Consider the following 24,019-nt stretch of genomic DNA (forward strand, 5'->3'; position numbering starts at 1 on the left):
GGGAGGGCCAGAGAGTGGCCAGCATGAATGGGTCAGAGTGTGACCAATATGAGACGGCCAGATTGTGGCAAACATGAAAGGGCCAGAGTGTGGCCAGCATGGGAGGGCCATAGTGTGGGCAGCATGAGAGGGCCAGAGTGTGGCCAGCATGAGAGGGACAGAGGGTGGACAGCATGAGAGGGCCAGAGTGTGGCCAGCATGAGAGGGACAGTGTGTGGCCAGCATGAGTGGGTCAGAGTGTAACCAACATGAGAGGGCCAGATCGTGGCCAACATGAAAGGGCCAGAGTGTGGCCAGCATGAGAGGACCATAGTGTGGGCAACATGAGAGGGTCAGTGTGGCCAGCATGAGAGGGCCAGAGTGTGGCCAGAATGAGAGGGCCAGATTGTGGCCAACATGACAGGGTAAGTGTGGCCAGCATGAGAGGGCCATAGTGTGGGCAACATGAGAGGGCCAGAGTGTGGCCAGCATGAGAGGGTCAGAGTGTGGCCAGCATGAGAGGGCCAGACTGTGGCCAGCATGAGGTTTCATTTCTCTCCATCATACTCCATCACCCTATCATCCTAACTACCCATCATACTCCATCACCCTGCCACCCTATCTACCCATCATACACCATCATCCTGTCATCCTAACTACCCATCATACTCCATCATCCTGTCATCCTAACTACCCATCACACTCCATCACCCTGCCATCCTAACTACCAATCATACTCCATCACCCTGCCATCCTAACTACCCATCATGCTCCATCACCCTGCAATCCTAACTACCCATCATACTCCATCACCCTGCCATCCTAACTACCCATCATACTCGATCACCCTGCCATCCTAACTACCCATCATGCTCCATCACCCTGCCATCCTAACTACCCATCATATTCCATCACCCTGCCATCCTAACTACCCATCATATTCCATCACCCTGCCATCCTAAATACCCATCATACTCCAACACCCTGTCATCCTAACTACCCATCATACACCATCACCCTGCCATCCTAACTACCCATCATACATCATCACCCTGCCATCCTAACTACCCATCATACACCATCACCCTTCCATCCTAACTACCCATCATGCTCCATCACCCTGCCATCCAAACTACCCATCGTACACCATCACCTTGCCATCCTAACTACACATCATACTACATCACCCTGCCATCCTAACTGCCCATTATACATCACCCTGCCATCCTAATTACCCATCATACACCATCACCCTGCCATCCTAACTACGCATCATGCTCCATCACCCTGCCATCCTCACTACCCATCATACACCATCACCCTGCCATCCTAACTACCCATCATACTCCATCACCCTGCCATCCTAACTACCCATTATACTCCAACACCCTGTCATCCTAACTACCCATCATACACCATCACCCTGCCATCCTAACTACCCATCATACTCGATCACCCTGCCACCCCATCTACCCATCATACTCCATCACCCTATCATCCTAACTACCCATCATACTCCATCACCCTATCATCCTAACTACCCATCATACTCCATCACCCTGCCACCCCATCTACCCATCATACACCATCACCCTGGCATCCTAACTACCCATCATACTCCATCACCCTGCCATCCTAACTACCCATCACACTCCATCACCCTGCCATCCTAACTACCAATCATACTCCATCACCCTGCCATCCTAACTACCCATCATGCTCCATCACCCTGCAATCCTAACTACCCATCATACTCCATCACCCTGCCATCCTAACTACCCATCATACTCGATCACCCTGCCATCCTAACTACCCATCATGCTCCATCACCCTGCCATCCTAACTACCCATCATATTCCATCACCCTGCCATCCTAACTACCCATCATATTCCATCACCCTGCCATCCTAAATACCCATCATACTCCAACACCCTGTCATCCTAACTACCCATCATACACCATCACCCTGCCATCCTAACTACCCATCATACATCATCACCCTGCCATCCTAACTACCCATCATACACCATCACCCTTCCATCCTAACTACCCATCATGCTCCATCACCCTGCCATCCAAACTACCCATCGTACACCATCACCTTGCCATCCTAACTACACATCATACTACATCACCCTGCCATCCTAACTGCCCATTATACATCACCCTGCCATCCTAATTACCCATCATACACCATCACCCTGCCATCCTAACTACGCATCATGCTCCATCACCCTGCCATCCTCACTACCCATCATACACCATCACCCTGCCATCCTAACTACCCATCATACTCCATCACCCTGCCATCCTAACTACCCATTATACTCCAACACCCTGTCATCCTAACTACCCATCATACACCATCACCCTGCCATCCTAACTACCCATCATACACCATCACCCTGCCATCCTAACTACCCATCATACTCCAACACCCTGTCATCCTAACTACCCATCATACACCATCACCCTGCCATCCTAACTACCCATCATACTCGATCACCCTGCCATCCTAACTACCCATCATGCTCCATCACCCTGCCATCCTAACTACCCATCATATTCCATCACCCTGCCATCCTAACTACCCATCATATTCCATCACCCTGCCATCCTAAATACCCATCATACTCCAACACCCTGTCATCCTAACTACCCATCATACACCATCACCCTGCCATCCTAACTACCCATCATACATCATCACCCTGCCATCCTAACTACCCATCATACACCATCACCCTTCCATCCTAACTACCCATCATGCTCCATCACCCTGCCATCCAAACTACCCATCGTACACCATCACCCTGCCATCCTAACTACCCATCATACACCATCACCCTGCCATCCTAACTGCCCATTATACATCACCCTGCCATCCTAACTACCCATCATACACCATCACCCTGCCATCCTAACTACGCATCATGCTCCATCACCCTGCCATCCTCACTACCCATCATACACCATCACCCTGCCATCCTAACTACCCATCATACTCCATCACCCTGCCATCCTAACTACCCATTATACTCCAACACCCTGTCATCCTAACTACCCATCATACACCATCACCCTCCCATCCTAACTACCCATCATGCTCCATCACCCTGCCATCCTAACTACCCATCATACTCCATCATCCTGTCATCCTAACTACCCATCATACTCCATCACCCTGCCATCCTAACTACCCATCATACACCATCACCCTGCCATCCTAACTACCCATCATACTCCATCACCCTGCCATCCTAACTACCCATCATACTCCATCACCCTGCCATCCTAACTACCCATCATACACCATCACCCTGCCATCCTAACTACCCATCATACACCATCACCCTGCCATCCTAACTATCCATCATGCTCCATCACCCTGCCATCCTCACTACCCACCATACACTATCACCCTGCCATCCTAACTACCCATCATACTCCATCACCCTACCATCCTAACTACCCATCATACACCATCACTCTGCCATCCTAACTACCCATCATACACCATCACCCTGCCATCCTACCTACCAATCATACACCATCACCCTGCCATCCTAACTACCAATCATACACCATCACCCTGCCATCCTAACTACACATCATACACCATCACCCTGCCATCCTTACTACCCATCATACTCCATTACCCTGCCATCCTAACTACCCATCATACTCCATCACTCTGCCATCCTAACTACCCATCATACACCATCACCCTGCCATCCTAATTACAAATCATACACCATCACCCTGCCATCCTAACTACCCATCATGGTCCATCACCCTGCCATCCTCACTACCCATCATACACCATCATTATGCCATCCTAATTACCCATCATACACCATCACCCTGACATCCTAATTACCCATCATGCTCCATCACCCTGCCATCCTAACTACCCATCATACACCATCACCCTGCCATCCTAACTACCCATCATACACCATCACCCTGCCATCCTAACTACCCATCATGCTCCATCACCCTGCCATCCTCACTACCCATCATAAACTATCACCCTGCCATCTTAACTACCCATCATACTCCATCACCCTACCATCCTAACTACCCATCATACACCATCACCCTGCCATCCTAACTACCCATCATACACCATCACCCTGCCATCCTAACTACCCATCATACACCATCACCCTGCCATCCTAACTACCCATCATACACCATCACCCTGCCATCCTAACTACCCATCATACTCCATCACCCTGCCATCCTAACTACCAATCATACACCATCACCATGCCATCCTAACTACACATCATACACCACCACACTGCCATCCTTACTACCCATCATACTCCATCACCCTGCCATCCTAACTACCCATCATACTCCATCACTCTGCCATCCTAACTACCCATCATACACCATCACCCTGCCATCCTAATTACCCATCATACACCATCACCCTGCCATCCTAACTACCCATCATGCTCCATCACCCTGCCATCCTCACTACCCATCATACACCATCATCCTGCCACCCTAACTACCCATCATACTCCATCACCCTGCCATCCTAACTACCCATCATACCCCATCACCCTGCCATCCTAACTACCCATCATACACCATCACCCTGCCATCCTAACTACCCATCATACTCCATCACCCTGCCATCCTAACTACCCATCATAAACCATCACCCTGCCATATAACTACCCATCATACTACATCACCCTGCAATCCTAACTACCCATTATACACCATCACCCTGCCATCCTAACTACCCATCATGCACCATCACCCTGCCATCCTAACTACCCATCATTCTCCATCACCCTGCCCTCCTAACTACCCATCATGCACCATCACCCTGCCATCCTAACTACCCATCATACCCCATCACCCTGCCATCCTAACTACCCATCATACTCCATCACCCTGCCATCCTAACTACCCATCATACACCATCACCCTGCCATCCTAACTACCCATCATACACCATCACTCTGCCATCATAACTACCCATCATACTCCATCACCCTGCCATCCTAACTACCCATCATACCCAATCGCGCTGCCATCCTAACTACCCATCATACTCCATCACCCTGCCATCCTAACTACCCATTTTACACTATCACCCTGCCATCCTAACTACCCATCATGCACCATCACCCTGCCATCCTAACTACCCATCATTCACCATCACCCTGCCATCCTAACTACCCATCATACACCACCCTGCCCTCCTAACTACCCATCATGCACCATCACCCTGCCATCCTAACTACCCATCATGCACCATCACCCTGCCATCCTAACTACCCATCATACTCCATCATGCTGCCATCCTAACTACCCATCATACTCTATCACCCTGCCATCCTAACTACCCATCATACACCATCACCCTGCCATCCTAACTACCCTTCATACTCCTTCACCCTGCCATCCTAACTACCCATCATACTCTATCACTCTGTCATCCTAACTACCCATCATACAACACCACCCTGCCATCCTAACTACCCATCATACACCATCACCCTGCCATCCTAACTACCCATCATACACCATCACCCTGCCATCCTAACTACCCATCATTCTCCATCACGCTGCCATCCTATCTACCCATCATACTCCATCACCCTGCCATCCTAACTACCCATCATACTCTATCACCCTGCCATCCTAACTACCCATCATACTAAGTCACCCTGCCATCTTAACTACCCATCATACTCTCTCACCCTGCCATCCTAACTACATATCATACACCATCACCCTGCCATCCTAAATACCCATAATACACCATCACCCTGCCATCCTAACTACCCATCATGCTCCATCACCCTGCCATCCTAACTACCCATCATACTCTATCACCCTGCCATCCTAACTACCCATCATACTCCATCACCCTGTCATCCTAACTACCCATCATACACCATCACCCTGCCATCCTAACTACCCATCATACTCCATCACGCTGCCATCCTAACTACCCATCATACTCCATTACCCTGCCATCCTAACTACCCATCATACTCTATCACCCTGCCATCTTAACTACCCATCATACTCTGTCACCCTGCCATCCTAACTACCCATCATACTCCATCACCCTGCCATCCTAACTACCCATCATACTCTATCACCCTGCCATCCTAACTGCATATCATACACCATCACCCTACCATCCTAACTACCCATCATACACCATCACTCTGCCATCCTAACTACCCATCATACTCCATCACTCTGCCATCCTAACTACCCATGATACTCCATCACCCTGCCATCCTAACTACCCATCATACTCTATCACCCTGCCATCCTAACTGCATATCATACACCATCACCCTGCCATCCTAACTACCCATCATACTCTATCACCCTGCCATCCTAATTGCATATCATACATCATCACCCTGCCATCCTAACTACCCATCATACTCCATCACCCTGCCATCCTTACGTAATTAACACGAGGTCTGGGCCCCGTATATAGACTTTGTGGTGGTGAGGTTGGTAAGTCTTGTTCCTAGACTTCGTGGGAAGAGTTAGGGAGGCTGGCAGGGATATTCCCCAGGTTAACCAAGCTGTCTCGGGGGAACATTAATTTCTGGGGAATTTTGGGTAAGTTAGGTTTTTGAGCGAATGTCAGAGGAGCGAGTGTTAATGTCGAATTTTCACTGTAACCCCCTTTATATATATATATATATATATATATATATATATATATATATATATATATATATATATATATATATATATATATATATATATATATATATATATATATATATATAATGCGAGAAGGCAGCCCTGTGGTTGTATATCTGATGTACGTATATATCACTAAATTGTAACTACGGGAACTCTATCGGTTAACTGGGGAGACAAGCGTCACTGCTGCACCACTGGGGAGATAAGCGTCACTGCTGCACCACTGGGGAGATAAGCGTCACTGCTGCACCACTGGGGAGACGAGCGTCACTGCTGCACCACTGGGGAGATATGCGTCACTGCTGCACCACTGGGGAGATATGCGTCACTGCTGCACCACTGGGAAGACGAGCGTCACTGCTGCACCACTGGGGAGACAAGCGTCACTGCTGCACCACTGGGGAGACAAGCGTCTCTGCTGCACCACTGGGGAGACAAGCGTCACTGCTGCACCACTGGGGAGACAAACATCTCTGCTGCACCAATGGGGAGACAAGCGTCACTGCTGCACCACTGGGGAGACAAGCGTCACTGCTGCACCACTGGGAAGACGAGCGTCACTGCTGCACCACTGGGGAGACAAGCGTCACTGCTGCACCACTGGGGAGACAAGCGTCTCTGCTGCACCACTGGGGAGACAAGTGTCTCTGCTGCACCACTGGGGAGACAAACATCTCTGCTGCACCAATGGGGAGACAAGCGTCACTGCTGCACCACTGGGGAGACAAGATTCACTGCTGCACCAACGGGGAGAGATGCTCCACTGCTGCACCACTGGGGAGACAAGCGTCACTGCTGCACCACTGGGGAGACAAGCGTCACTGCTGCACCACTGGGGAGACAAGCGTCACTGTTGCACCACTGGGGAGACAAGCGTCACTGCTGCACCACTGGGGAGACAAGCGTCACTGCTGCACCACTGGGGAGACAAGCGTCACTGCTGCACCACTGGGGAGACAAGCGTCACTGCTGCACCACTGGGGAGACAACCGTGACTGCTGCACCACTGGGGAGACAATCGTCTCTGCTACACCACTGGGGAGACAAGCGGCATTGCTGCACCACTGGGGAGACAAGCGTCACTGTTGCACTACTGGGGAGACAAGCATCACTGCTACACCACTGGGGAGAAAAGCGTCACTGCTGCACCACTGGAGTGAAAAGCGTCACTGCTGCACCACTGGGGAGACAAGCGTCACTGCTGCACCACTGGGGAGACAAGCGTCACTGCTTCACCACTGGGGAGAAAAGCGTCACTGCTGCCCCACTGGGGAGACGAGCGTCACTGTTGCGCCACTGGGGAGACAAACGTCACTGCTGCACCACTGGGAAGACAAGCGTCACTGCTGCACCACTGGGGAGACAAGTGTCACTGCTGCACCACTGGGGAGACAAGCGTCACTGCTGCACCAATGGGGAGACAAGCGTCACTGCTGCACCACTGGGGATACAAGCGTCTCTGCTGCACCACTGGGGAGACAAGCGTCACTGTTGCACCACTGGGGAGACAAGCGTCACTTCTGCACCACAGGGGAGACAAGCGTCAGTGCTGCACCACTTGGGAGACAAGCGTCACTGCTGCACCACTGGGGAGACAAGCGTCACTGCTGCAACACAGGGGAGACAAACGTCACTGCTGCACCACTGGGGAGACAAGCGTCACTGCTGCACCACTGGGGAGACAAGCGTCACTGCTGCACCACTGGGGAGGCGTCAGCAACACTGAGGAGAAACGCGTCTCTGCTGTCACTGCTACACCACTGGGGAGATAAGCGTCACTGCTGCACCACTGGGGAGAAAAGCGTCACTGCTGCACCACTGGGGAGACAAGCGTCACTGCTACACCACTGGGCAGAAAAGCGTCACTGCTGCACCACTGGAGTGAAAAGCGTCACTGCTGCACCACTGGGGAGACAAGCGTCACTGCTGCACCACTGGGGAGACAAGCGTCACTGCTGCACCACTGGGGAGAAAAGCGTCACTGCTGCACCACTGGGGAGACAAGCGTCACTGCTGCACCACTGGGGAGAAAAGCGTCACTGCTGCACCACTGGGGAGACAAGCGTCACTGCTGCGCCACTGGGGAGACAAGCGTCACTGCTGCACCACTGGGGAGATAAGCGTCACTGCTGCACCACACTGCTGCACCAGAGGGGAGACGAGCACCACTGTGGAGACGAACGTCACTGCTGCACCACTGGGGAGATAAGCGTCACTGCTGCACCACTGGGGAGACAAGCGTCACTGCTGCACCACTGGGAAGACGAGCGTCACTGCTGCACCACTGGGGAGACAAGCGTCACTGCTGCACCACTGGGGAGACAAGCGTCACCGCTGCACCACTGGGGAGACAAGCGTCACTGCTGGGGAGACTAGCGTCACGGCTGCACCACTGGGGAGACAAGCGTCACTGCTGCACCACTGCGGAGACAAGCGTCACTGCTGCACCACTGGGGAGACAAGCGTCACTGCACCACTGGGGAGACAAGCGCACGTTGCATACTGGGGAGACAAGCGTCACTGCTGCACCACTGGGGAGACAAGCGTCACTGCTGCACCACTGGGGAGACAAGCGTCACTGCTGCACCACTGGGGAGACAAGCGTCACTGCTGCACCACTGGGGAGACAAGCGTCACTGCTGCACCACTGGGGAGACAAGCGTCACCGCTGCACCACTGGGGAGACAAGCGTCACTGCTGCACCACTGGGGAGACAAGTGTCTCTGCTGTGGGGAGACAACTGCTGGGGAGCACTGCACAATGGGGAGACAAGCGTCACTGCTGCACCACTGGGGAGACAAGCGTCACTGCTGCACCAACGGGGAGAGATGCTCCACTGCTGCACCACTGGGGAGACAAGCGAGCACCACTGGGGAGAAAAGCGTCACTGCTGCACCACTGGGGAGACAAGCGCTGTTGCACCACTGGGGAGACAAGCGTCACTGCTGCACCACTGACAAGCGTCACTGCTGCACCACTGGGGAGACAAGCGTCACTGCTGCACCACTGGGGAGACAAGCGTCACTGCTGCACCACTGGGGAGACAAACGTGACTGCTGCACCACTGGGGAGACAAGCGTCTCTGCTACACCACTTGGGAGACAAGCGGCATTGCTGCACCACTGGGGAGACAAGCGTCACTGTTGCACTACTGGGGAGACAAGCATCACTGCTACACCACTGGGTAGAAAAGCGTCACTGCTACACCACTGGAGTGAAAAGCGTCACTGCTGCACCACTGGGGAGACAAGCGTCACTGCTGCACCACTGGGGAGACAAGCGTCACTGCTTCACCACTGGGGAGAAAAGCGTCACTGCTGCCCCACAGGGGAGACGAGCGTCACTGTTGCGCCACTGGGGAGACAAACGTCACTGCTGCACCACTGGGGAGACAAGCGTCACTGCTGCACCACTGGGGAGACAAGTGTCACTGCTGCACCACTGGGGAGACAAGCGTCACTGCTGCACCAATGGGGAGACGAGCGTCACTGCTGTACCACTGGGGATACAAGCGTCTCTGCTGCACCACTGGGGAGACAAGCGTCACTGTTGCACCACTGGGGAGACAAGCGTCACTTCTGCACCACAGGGGAGACAAGCGTCATTGCTGCACCACTTGGGAGACAAGCGTCACTGCTGCACCACTGGGGAGACAAGCGTCACTGCTGCAACACAGGGGAGACAAACGTCACTGCTGCACCACTGGGGAGACAAGCGTCACTGCTGCACCACTGGGGAGACAAGCGTCACTGCTGCACCACTGGGGAGACAAGCGTCACTGCTGCACCACTGGGGAGAAACGCGTCTCTGCTGCACCATAGGGGAGACAAGCGTCACTGCTACACCACTGGGGAGACAAGCGTCACTGCTGCACCACTGGGGAGAAAAGCGTCACTGCTGCACCACTGGGGAGACAAGCGTCACTGCTACACCACTGGGCAGAAAAGCGTCACTGCTGCACCACTGGAGTGAAAAGCGTCACTGCTGCACCACTGGGGAGACAAGGGTCACTGCTGCACCACTGGGGAGACAAGCGTCACTGCTGCACCACTGGGGAGAAAAGCGTCACTGCTGCACCACTGGGGAGACAAGCGTCACTGCTGCACCACTGGGGAGAAAAGCGTCACTGCTGCACCACTGGGGAGACAAGCGTCACTGCTGCGCCACTGGGGAGACAAGCGTCACTGCTGCACCACTGGGGAGACAAGCGTCACTGCTGCACCACTGGGGAGAAACGCGTCTCTGCTGCACCAGAGGGGAGACGAGCGTCACTGTTGCGCCACTGGGGAGACAAGCGTCACTGCTGCACCACTGGGGAGATAAGCGTCACTGCTGCACCACTGGGGAGACAAGCGTCACTGCTGCACCACTGGGGAGATATGCGTCACTGCTGCACCACAGGGGAGACAAGCATCACTGCTGCACCACTGGGGAGACAAGCGTCACTGCTGCACCACAGGGGAGACAAGCGTCACTGCTGCACCACTGGGGAGACAAGCGTCACCGTTGCACCACTGGGGAGACAAGCGTCACTGCTGCACCACTGGGGAGATATGCGTCACTGCTGCACCACTGGGGAGACAAGCGTCACTGCTGCACCACTGGGGAGACAAGCGTCACTGCTGCACCACTGGGGAGACAAGCGTCACCGTTGCACCACTGGGGAGACAAGCGTCACTGCTGCACCACTGGGGAGATATGCGTCACTGCTGCACCACTGGGGAGACAAGCGTCACTGCTGCACCACTGGGGAGACAAGCGTCACTGCTGCACCACTGGGGAGACAAGCGTCACTGCTGCACCACTGGGGAGACAAGCGTCACCGTTGCACCACTGGGGAGATAAGCGTCACTGCTGCACCACTGGGGAGACAAGCGTCACTGCTGCACCACTGGGGAGACAAGCGTCACTGCTGCACCACTGGGGAGACAAGCGTCACTGCTGCACCACTGGGGAGACAAGCGTCACTGCTGCACCACTGGGGAGACAAGCGTCACCGCTGCACCACTGGGGAGACAAGCGTCACTGCTGCACCACTGGGGAGATAAGCGTCACTGCTGCACCACTGGGGAGACAAGCGTCACTGCTGCAACACTGGGGAGACAAGCGTCACTGCTGCACCACTGGGGAGACAAGCGTCACTGCTGCACCACAGGGGAGACAAGCGTCACTGCTACACCACTGGGGAGACAAGCGTCACTGCTGCACCACAGGGGAGACAAGCGTCACTGCTGCACCACTGGGGAGACAAGCGTCACTGCTGCACCACTGGGGAGACAAGCGTCACTGCTGCACCACTGGGGAGACAAGCGTCACTGCTGCACCACTGGGGAGACAAGTGTCTCTGCTGCACCACTGGGGAGACAAACATCTCTGCTGCACCAATGGGGAGACAAGCGTCACTGCTGCACCACTGGGGAGACAAGCGTCACTGCTGCACCAACGGAGAGAGATGCTCCACTGCTGCACCACTGGGGAGACAAGCGTCACTGCTGCAGCACTGGGGAGACAAGCGTCACTGCTGCACCACTGGGGAGACAAGCGTCACTGTTGCACCACTGGGGAGACAAGCGTCACTGCTGCACCACTGGGGAGACAAGCGTCACTGCTGCACCACTGGGGAGACAAGCGTCACTGCTGCACCACTGGGGAGACAAGCGTCACTGCTGCACCACTGGGGAGACAAACGTGACTGCTGCACCACTGGGGAGACAATCGTCTCTGCTACACCACTGGGGAGACAAGCGGCATTGCTGCACCACTGGGGAGACAAGCGTCACTGTTGCACTACTGGGGAGACAAGCATCACTGCTACACCACTGGGGAGAAAAGCGTCACTGCTGCACCACTGGAGTGAAAAGCGTCACTGCTGCACCACTGGGGAGACAAGCGTCACCGTTGCACCACTGGGGAGACAAGCGTCACTGCTGCACCACTGGGGAGACAAGCGTCACTGCTGCACCACTGGGGAGACAAGCGTCACTGCTGAACCACTGGGGAGACAAGCGTCACTGCTGCACCACTGGGGAGACAAGCGTCACTGCTGCACCACTGGGGAGACAAGCGTCACCGCTGCACCACTGGGGAGACAAGCGTCACTGCTGCACCACTGGGGAGACAAGTGTCTCTGCTGCACCACTGGGCAGACAAGTGTCTCTGCTGCACCACTGGGGAGACAAACATCTCTGCTGCACCAATGGGGAGACAAGCGTCACTGCTGCACCACTGGGGAGACAAGCGTCACTGCTGCACCAACGGGGAGAGATGCTCCACTGCTGCACCACTGGGGAGACAAGCGTCACTGCCGCACCACTGGGGAGAAAAGCGTCACTGCTGCACCACTGGGGAGACAAGCGTCACTGTTGCACCACTGGGGAGACAAGCGTCACTGCTGCACCACTGGGGAGACAAGCGTCACTGCTGCACCACTGGGGAGACAAGCGTCACTGCTGCACCACTGGGGAGACAAGCGTCACTGCTGCACCACTGGGGAGACAAACGTGACTGCTGCACCACTGGGGAGACAAGCGTCTCTGCTACACCACTTGGGAGACAAGCGGCATTGCTGCACCACTGGGGAGACAAGCGTCACTGTTGCACTACTGGGGAGACAAGCATCACTGCTACACCACTGGGGAGAAAAGCGTCACTGCTACACCACTGGAGTGAAAAGCGTCACTGCTGCACCACTGGGGAGACAAGCGTCACTGCTGCACCACTGGGGAGACAAGCGTCACTGCTTCACCACTGGGGAGAAAAGCGTCACTGCTGCCCCACTGGGGAGACGAGCGTCACTGTTGCGCCACTGGGGAGACAAACGTCACTGCTGCACCACTGGGGAGACAAGCGTCACTGCTGCACCACTGGAGAGACAAGTGTCACTGCTGCACCAATGGGGAGACAAGCGCCACTGCTGCACCAATGGGGAGACAAGCGTCACTGCTGCACCACTGGGGATACAAGCGTCTCTACTGCACCACAGGGGAGACAAGCGTCTCTACTGCACCACAGGGGAGACAAGCGTCACTGCTGCACCACATGGGAGACAAGCGTCATTGCTGCACCACTTGGGAGACAAGCGTCACTGCTGCACCACTGGGGAGACAAGCGTCACTGATGCAACACAGGGGAGACAAACGTCACTGCTGCACCACTGGGGAGACAAGCGTCACTGCTGCACCACTGGGGAGACAAGCGTCACTGCTGCACCACTGGGGAGACAAGCGTCACTGCTGCACCACTGGGGAGAAACGCGTCTCTGCTGCACCATAGGGGAGACAAGCGTCACTGCTACACCACTGGGGAGACAAGCGTCACTGCTGCACCACTGGGGAGAAAAGCGTCACTGCTGCACCACTGGGGAGACAAGCGTCACTGCTACACCACTGGGCAGAAAAGCGTCACTGCTGCACCACTGGAGTGAAAAGCGTCACTGCTGCACCACTGGGGAGACAAGCGTCACTGCTGCACCACTGGGGAGACAAGCGTCACTGCTGCACCACTGGGGAGAAAAGCGTCACTGCTGCACCACTGGGGAGACAAGCGTCACTGCTGCACCACTGGGGAGAAAAGCGTCACTGCTGCACCACTGGGGAGACAAGCGTCACTGCTGCGCCACTGGGGAGACAAGCGTCACTGCTGCACCACTGGGGAGACAAGCGTCACTGCTGCACCACTGGGGAGAAACGCGTCTCTGCTGCACCATAGGGGAGACGAGCGTCACTGTTGCGCCACTGGGGAGACAAGCGTCACTGCTGCACCACTGGGGAGATAAGCGTCACTGCTGCACCACTGGGGAGACAAGCGTCACTGCTGCACCACTGGGGAGATATGCGTCACTGCTGCACCACAGGCGAGACAAGCGTCACTGCTGCACCACTGGGGAGACAAGCGTCACTGCTGCACCACAGGGGAGACAAGCGTCACTGCTGCACCACTGGGGAGACAAGCGTCACTGCTGCACCACTGGGGAGACAAGCGTCACTGCTGCACCACTGGGGAGACAAGCGTCACTGCTGCACCACTGGGGAGACAAGCGTCACCGTTGCACCACTGGGGAGACAGGCGTCACTGCTGCACCACTGGGGAGACAAGCGTCACTACTGCACCACTGGGGAGACAAGCGTCACTGCTGCACCACTGGGGAGACAAGCGTCACTGCTGCACCACTGGGGAGACAAGCGTCACCGCTGCACCACTGGGGAGACAAGCGTCACTGCTGCACCACTGGGGAGATAAGCGTCACTGTTGCACCACTGGGGAGACAAGCGTCACTGCTACAACACTGGGGAGACAAGCGTCACTGCTGCACCACTGGGGAGACAAGCGTCACTGCTGCACCACAGGGGAGACAAGCGTCACTGCTACACCACTGGGGAGACAAGCGTCACTGCTGCACCACAGGGGAGACAAGCGTCACTGCTGCACCACTGGGGAGACAAGCGTCACTGCTGCACCACTGGGGAGACAAGCGTCACTGCTGCACCACTGGGGAGACAAGCGTCACTGCTGCACCACTGGGGAGACAAGTGTCTCTGCTGCACCACTGGGGAGACAAACATCTCTGCTGCACCAATGGGGAGACAAGCGTCACTGCTGCACCACTGGGGAGACAAGCGTCACTGCTGCACCAACGGGGAGAGATGCTCCACTGCTGCACCACTGGGGAGACAAGCGTCACTGCTGCACCACTGGGGAGACAAGCGTCACTGCTGCACCACTGGGGAGACAAGCGTCACTGTTGCACCACTGGGGAGACAAGCGTCACTGCTGCACCACTGGGGAGACAAGCGTCACTGCTGCACCACTGGGGAGACAAGCGTCACTGCTGCACCACTGGGGAGACAAGCGTCACTGCTGCACCACTGGGGAGACAAACGTGACTGCTGCACCACTGGGGAGACAATCGTCTCTGCTACACCACTGGGGAGACAAGCGGCATTGCTGCACCACTGGGGAGACAAGCGTCACTGTTGCACTACTGGGGAGACAAGCATCACTGCTACACCACTGGGGAGAAAAGCGTCACTGCTGCACCACTGGAGTGAAAAGCGTCACTGCTGCACCACTGGGGAGACAAGCGTCACTGCTGCACCACTGGGGAGACAAGCGTCACTGCTTCACCACTGGGGAGAAAAGCGTCACTGCTGCCCCACTGGGGAGACGAGCGTCACTGTTGCGCCACTGGGGAGACAAACGTCACTGCTGCACCACTGGGAAGACAAGCGTCACTGCTGCACCACTGGGGAGACAAGTGTCACTGCTGCACCACTGGGGAGACAAGCGTCACTGCTGCACCAATGGGGAGTCGAGCGTCGCTGCTGCACCACTGGGGATACAAGCGTCTCTGCTGCACCACTGGGGAGACAAGCGTCACTGTTGCACCACTGGGGAGACAAGCGTCACTTCTGCACCACAGGGGAGACAAGCGTCATTGCTGCACCACTTGGGAGACAAGCGTCACTGCTGCACCACTGGGGAGACAAGCGTCACTGCTGCACCACTGGGGAGACAAGCGTCACTGCTGCACCACTGAGGAGAAACGCGTCTCTGCTGCACCATAGGGGAGACAAGCGTCACTGCTACACCACTGGGGAGATAAGCGTCACTGCTGCACCACTGGGGAGACAAGCGTCACTGCTGCACCACTGGGGAGACAAGCGTCACTGCTACACCACTGGAGAGAAAAGCGTCACTGCTGCACCACTGGGGAGACAAGCGTCACTGCTGCACCACTGGGGAGACAAGCGTCACTGCTGCACCACTGGGGAGAAAAGCGTCACTGCTGCACCACTGGGGAGACAAGCGTCACTGCTGCACCACTGGGGAGAAAAGCGTCACTGCTGCACCACTGGGGAGACAAGCGTCACTGCTGCGCCACTGAGGAGACAAGCGTCACTGCTGCACCACTGGGGAGACAAGCGTCACTGCTGCACCACTGGGGAGAAACGCGTCTCTGCTGCACCAGAGGGGAGACGAGCGTCACTGTTGCGCCACTGGGGAGACAAGCGTCACTGCTGCACCACTGGGGAGATAAGCGTCACTGCTGCACCACTGGGGAGACAAGCGTCACTGCTGCACCACTGGGGAAATATGCGTCACTGCTGCACCACAGGGGAGACAAGCGTCACTGCTGCACCACTGGGGAGACAAGCGTCACTGCTGCACCACTGGGGAGACAAGCGTCACTGCTGCACCACAGGGGAGACAAGCGTCACTGCTGCACCACTGGGGAGACAAGCGTCACTGCTGCACCACTGGGGAGACAAGCGTCACTGCTGCACCACTGGGGAGACAAGCATCACTGCTGCACCACTGGGGAGACAAGCGTCACCGGTGCACCACTGGGGAGACAAGCGTCACTGCTGCACCACTGGGGAGACAAGCGTCACTGCTGCACCACTGGGGAGACAAGCGTCACTGCTGCACCACTGGGGAGACAAGCGTCACTGCTGCACCACTGGGGAGACAAGCGTCTCTGCTGCACCACTGGGGAGACAAGCGTCACCGCTGCACCACTGGGGAGACAAGCGTCACTGCTGCACCACTGGGGAGACAAGTGTCTCTGCTGCACCACTGGGGAGACAAGTGTCTCTGCTGCACCACTGGGGATACAAACATCTCTGCTGCACCAATGGGGAGACAAGCGTCACTGCTGCACCACTGGGGAGACAAGCGTCACTGCTGCACCAACGGGGAGAGATGCTCCACTGCTGCACCACTGGGGAGACAAGCGTCACTGCCGCACCACTGGGGAGACAAGCGTCACTGCTGCACCACTGGGGAGACAAGCGTCACTGTTGCACCACTGGGGAGACAAGCGTCACTGCTGCACCACTGGGGAGACAAGCGTCACTGCTGCACCACTGGGGAGACAAGCGTCACTGCTGCACCACTGGGGAGACAAGCGTCACTGCTGCACCACTGAGGAGACGAACGTGACTGCTGCACCACTGGGGAGACAAGCGTCTCTGCTACACCACTTGGGAGACAAGCGGCATTGCTGCACCACTGGGTAGACAAGCGTCACTGTTGCACTACTGGGGAGACAAGCATCACTGCTACACCACTGGGGAGAAAAGCGTCACTGCTGCACCACTGGAGTGAAAAGCGTCATTGCTGCACCACTGGGGAGACAAGCGTCACTGCTGCACCACTGGGGAGACAAGCGTCACTGCTTCACCACTGGGGAGAAAAGCGTCACTGCTGCCCCACTGGGGAGACGAGCGTCACTGTTGCGCCACTGGGGAGACAAACGTCACTGCTGCACCACTGGGGAGACAAGCGTCACTGCTGCACCACTGGGGAGACAAATGTCACTGCTGCACCACTGGGGAGACAAGCGTCACTGCTGCACCAATGGGGAGACGAGCGTCACTGCTGCACCACTGGGGATACAAGCGTCTCTGCTGCACCACTGGGGAGACAAGCGTCACTGTTGCACCACTGGGGAGACAAGCGTCACTTCTGCACCACAGGGGAGACAAGCGTCATTGCTGCACCACTTGGGAGACAAGCGTCACTGCTGCACCACTGGGGAGACAAGCGTCACTGCTGCAACACAGGGGAGACAAACGTCACTGCTGCACCACTGGGGAGACAAGCGTCACTGCTGCACCACTGGGGAGACAAGCGTCACTGCTGCACCACTGGGGAGACAAGCGTCACTGCTGCAACACTGAGGAGAAACGCGTCTCTGCTGCACCATAGGGGAGACAAGCGTCACTGCTACACAAAGCGTCACTGCTGCACCACTGGGGAGACAAGCGTCACTGCTGCACCGCTGGGGAGACAAGCGTCCCTGCTGCACCACTGGGGAGACAAGCGTCACTGCTGCACCACTGGGGAGACAAGTCACTGCTGCACCACTGGGGAGACAAGCGTCACTGCTGCACCACTGGGGAGACAAGCGTCACTGCTGCACCACTGGGGAGACAAGCGTCACTGCTGCACCACTGGGGAGACAAGCGTCACTGCTGCACCACTGGGGAGACAAGCGTCACTGCTGCACCACTGGGGAGACAAGCGTCACTGCTGCACCACTGGGGAGAAAGCGTCACGGCTGCACCACTGGGGAGACAAGCGTCACTGCTGCACCACTGGGGAGACAAGCGTCACTGCTGCACCACTGGGGAGACAAGCGTCACTGCTGCACCACTGGGGAGACAAGCGTCACTGCTGCACCACTGGGGAGACAAGCGTCACTGCTGCACCACTGGGGAGACAAGCGTCACTGCTGCACCACTGGGGAGACAAGCGTCACTGCTGCACCACTGGGGAGACAAGCGTCACTGCTGCACCACTGGGGAGACAAGCGTCACTGCTGCACCACTGGGGAGACAAGCGTCACTGCTGCACCACTGGGGAGACAAGCGTCACTGCTGCACCACTGGGGAGACAAGCGTCACTGCTGCACCACTGGGGAGACAAGCGTCACTGCTGCACCACTGGGGAGACAAGCGTCACTGCTGCACCACTGGGGAGACAAGCGTCACTGCTGCACCACTGGGGAGACAAGCGTCACTGCTGCACCACTGGGGAGACAAGCGTCACTGCTGCACCACTGGGGAGACAAGCGTCACTGCTGCACCACTGGGGAGACAAGCGTCACTGCTGCACCACTGGGGAGACAAGCGTCACTGCTGCACCACTGGGGAGACAAGCGTCACTGCTGCACCACTGGGGAGACAAGCGTCACTGCTGCACCACTGGGGAGACAAGCGTCACTGCTGCACCACTGGGGAGACAAGCGTCACTGCTGCACCACTGGGGAGACAAGCGTCACTGCTGCACCACTGGGGAGACAAGCGTCACTGCTGCACCACTGGGGAGACAAGCGTCACTGCTGCACCACTGGGGAGACAAGCGTCACTGCTGCACCACTGGGGAGACAAGCGTCACTGCTGCACCACTGGGGAGACAAGCGTCACTGCTGCACCACTGGGGAGACAAGCGTCACTGCTGCACCACTGGGGAGACAAGCGTCACTGCTGCACCACTGGGGAGACAAGCGTCACTGCTGCACCACTGGGGAGACAAGCACACTGGGGAGACAAGCGTCACTGCTGCACCACTGGGGAGACAAGCGTCACTGCTGCACCACTGGGGAGACAAGCGTCACTGCTGCACCACTGGGGAGACAAGCGTCACTGCTGCACCACTGGGGAGACAAGCGTCACTGCTGCACCACTGGGGAGACAAGCGTCACTGCTGCACCACTGGGGAGACAAGCGTCACTGCTGCACCACTGGGGAGACAAGCGTCACTGCTGCACCACTGGGGAGACAAGCGTCACTGCTGCACCACTGGGGAGACAAGCGTCACTGCTGCACCACTGGGGAGACAAGCGTCACTGCTGCACCACTGGGGAGACAAGCGTCACTGCTGCACCACTGGGGAGACAAGCGTCACTGCTGCACCACTGGGGAGACAAGCGTCACAGCTGACAAGCCACTGCTGCACCACTGGGGAGACAAGCGTCACTGCTGCACCACTGGGGAGACAAGCGTCACTGCTGCACCACTGGGGAGACAAGCGTCACTGCTGCACCACTGGGGAGACAAGCGTCACTGCTGCACCACTGGGGAGACAAGCGTCACTGCTGCACCACTGGGGAGACAAGCGTCACTGCTGCACCACTGGGGAGACAAGCGTCACTGCTGCACCACTGGGGAGACAAGCGTCACTGCTGCACCACTGGGGAGACAAGCGTCACTGCTGCACCACTGGGGAGACAAGCGTCACTGCTGCACCACTGGGGAGACAAGCGTCACTGCTGCACCACTGGGGAGACAAGCGTCACTGCTGCACCACTGGGGAGACAAGCGTCACTGCTGCACCACTGGGGAGACAAGCGTCACTGCTGCACCACTGGGGAGACAAGCGTCACTGCTGCACCACAGGGGAGACACGTCACTGCACCACAGGGGAGACAAGCGTCACTGCTGCACCACTGGGGAGACAAGCGTCACTGCTGCACCACTGGGGAGACAAGCGTCACTGCTGCACCACTGGGGAGACAAGCGTCACTGCTGCACCACTGGGGAGACAAGCGTCACTGCTGCACCACTGGGGAGACAAGCGTCACTGCTGCACCACTGGGGAGACAAGCGTCACTGCTGCACCACTGGGGAGACAAGCGTCACTGCTGCACCACTGGGGAGACAAGCGTCACTGCTGCACCACTGGGGAGACAAGCGTCACTGCTGCACTGCTGCACCACTGGGGAGACAAGCGTCACTGCTGCACCACTGGGGAGACAAGCGTCACTGCTGCACCACAGGGGAGACAAGCGTCACTGCTGCACCACTGGGGAGACAAGCGTCACTGCTGCACCACAGGGGAGACAAGCGTCACTGCTGCACCACTGGGGAGACAAGCGTCACTGCTGCACCACTGGGGAGACAAGCGTCACTGCTGCACCACAGGGGAGACAAGCGTCACTGCTGCACCACAGGGGAGACAAGCGTCACTGCTGCACCACATAAAATGCACATTGATTAACCCCGAGCGCTATAACTGTAGTGAAATTGACTCGGCAATTATTTTTTTTGTGTGATTGCCTGATGAGTGGAGGCTGGTCGTCATGGCGACCATAGGTTGGGTACTCATCCTAATATTGCTATTATTTGTGTGTGGCATCATGCAGAGCCGAGCCGAGAAGAGGTGCTGTTAGAGGGAGTGGACGGGGATTACTGGTAATAGTTTTACTAGACTTCGGTAATATTGGGTAATATCTTCACTGTTCTGTAGGAATGTTGGTTAATACCTTCCCTATACTTCAGGAATTTTGATCAGTGTATTGACCTGGATGGGCGAGGCGGCAGGTAGGGGGTTGATGGGATGGTGTGTAGAAAGAGGGAGATGAAGGAAGACTGAGGAGAAAGATTGAAAGGAGGGAAAATATGAAAGAATGAAGTGTAGAGAGAGGCAGGCAAACCAGACAAGCCAATACTGTGTGTTATCTCTCTGTGTGTTATCATTCTTTAACACAAGTCGTTCTCTTCAACTTTCTTCCATCACATTGCCGTTTAGTTCTTCTTCTTGTTTCTCCCTTGACAGCATCTTTGTGCCGTGTAAGCCAGAACAAGATTCCTGGCCAGCATCAGCAACTCTCTTCCTCTCCAACTTTTTATCTGTTGCTTTCCTGCTTACTCCTTCCTCGCTCTCCACGTATTGTCTTCTCTTTCCTGTCTTCCTGTGTTCTAGAGCATTCCGTCCATGTCTCCCGAACCCCCAAATTCCTCCTCAATGTGTCTTACGTGTCCCAGTGTTGTACAACATCAGTGATATGACGTATCTCATTTACTGATAGATTCATTTCTACACTCCTCCTCGCCTCGCTGATTACTAAACATAACAGAATTACCGACAATATGTTAGGTAAAAGGACGCATGTGCTACTATTGTGACATTTTATTGTGGCAACGTTTCGCTCTCCAGGAGCTTTGTTAAGCTTGATAAAGTTGCTGCAGAGTGAAACGTTGAGACAGTAACCTCTGACGTTAGTTGCACATGTGTCCTTTCAGCACACATCATGGTGATACCTACAAGCGACTCCCCTGGTATGTATCTCTGCTGATGTGTAACCCTCTCTGAGTGAGTATTTGGTTAAGCCTCATCGGTGCATCATCTACAATGCCTCTCATCAAGTCTGGTGTACCATCTCTCACGTTTCTCTGTCGTGTTGCTCACGCAACATGACAGAGAAACATCTCTTTCCCTTTCCGACCGCTTAACGTCGGGCCGGTGAAGGGACTGAAGACTCTAGAACTCAAAGTCCAGTGACCACCCCTTCTTATAAGTTTAGTGAGCTCTTATGTCACCATAATTACTGATAATTTTGTGACTATGGAGCAAAAAAAAAATAAAACCAGTTTAATACAGCCGTTTATATCTAAACATTGTGGTGAGTTTGATAGTAACAGCAAAGTTCGTGGCCAATGAACTTTTATTCACTGTCGAACCGGCTTCAAACTCTGCACGAGACGTATTATCAGTGTATGCCATATATATGTCGTTCACTATGGAATTATTTGGACACAAGATAATGGGCGTTTGAGCCAAATAAGCAGTGCACAATAGACAGACCACTGGACAGGCATGTAAGACTCTTCTGACAGGATCTTCCAGCATGCTGCAATCATTACCTCCCTTCTCTGGCAGCTCACACACCAGGGAGTAGTGGACTACATCCGCTAACTTTCTGATACATTACCATAATTGCTGGACGCAGGTATAGCGAGAGTGAGAGGCAGCTGTGCTAGTCACTCTCCCCCCTCACCTCAGTATCGAGAGGGAGAGGCAGCTGTAACTAGTAACTGTCAGCTGTACTAGTCACTCTCTCCTTCACTTCAGTATCGAGAGGGAGAGGCAGCTTTAACTGAGGGAGAGGCAGCGTTAACTAGCAACTGTCAGCTGTGCTAATCACTCTCCCCCTCACCTCAGGATCGAGAGGGAGAGACAGTTGTAACTAGCATCAATCGGCTGTGCTAATTACTCTCCCCCTCACCCCATTATTGATATATCTACACAACATTACCTCTTTGTATTACAAGAGATGTTTTGGACCAGTAGTGACAAGACTTCGTGAAGTGGGTGAGAGCAGAGTTAGGAAGTGCACCTCTCTCTCTCTCTCTCTGGCACTCAACAGACTGAGGAACAAGCCTTCACCTGACTTCAAGTTTACTAGACATATAATAACAATAGTGAGTGCGGTGAAGCTGTGAGTGAGTATATGTGAGTGAGAGAGAGAGAGGACGCTAGTACACACTCACCTCCTCCTCCTGTGTCATGGCCAACTCTGGTTCATGTTCGTCCAGCTTGTTCAACAACTTGTCCTGAAATAAATACAAAAAGACACACAGTTAGCCAGGGATACACAGCATATACCACCGTTCATCCCTCAACCAGGAATACCTCATCCCCCGTTAATCGTTTGCAGTGAAAGCACTGTATTTACAGTGCTAAGAAGCACCTTGCTTCAACACCCTCCGTTTTACCTCCATTATAAATGAGAGTGTAGGATTTCTGAAGCAAGTTTTAATACTGTTTGAGCAAGACTTACAAGAACATTAAAGTTGAAAAACAAGTTTGTGTTTGTTTCTTAAGACGTGTTTGGTATTCTCAAGTTGTTCTGTTATACATACGTAACACTTGTATTATTGTTATTATTATTATAAATAGCAGCAGTAGTAGAAGTACTGGTGGTAGTCGTAGTTTGAGCTACAGCGGGATGGTGATTGGTGGGTGGAAAGAGGGTGGTGGTAGTAGGTGGGTTGTGGGCAATGAATGGGGTTTTCCTAAAAGCTAGGCTGCCCACCCTAGGCAACC

At 55.3% G+C, this 24,019-nt stretch overlaps 1 protein-coding gene across 1 annotated transcript in view; it reads right to left on the reverse strand.

Moving 5' to 3' along the window:
• Positions 1–23,694, reverse strand: part of LOC128685452 (vitellogenin-2) — a 219,192-nt gene extending 195,498 nt beyond the window's left edge. Inside the window, exons 1-2 of the mRNA XM_070082733.1 lie at positions 23,689–23,694; positions 23,464–23,526 (exon numbers count right to left, since the gene is read on the reverse strand). Of these exons, the coding sequence (XP_069938834.1) occupies positions 23,464–23,526; positions 23,689–23,694 (69 nt within the window). The remainder of the gene's footprint in view (positions 1–23,463; positions 23,527–23,688) is intronic.
• Positions 23,695–24,019: the final 325 nt, after the last annotated feature.

The sequence above is a fragment of the Cherax quadricarinatus genome, chromosome 8 (assembly GCF_038502225.1).
Source record: "Cherax quadricarinatus isolate ZL_2023a chromosome 8, ASM3850222v1, whole genome shotgun sequence".
Classification (NCBI taxonomy): domain Eukaryota; kingdom Metazoa; phylum Arthropoda; class Malacostraca; order Decapoda; family Parastacidae; genus Cherax; species Cherax quadricarinatus.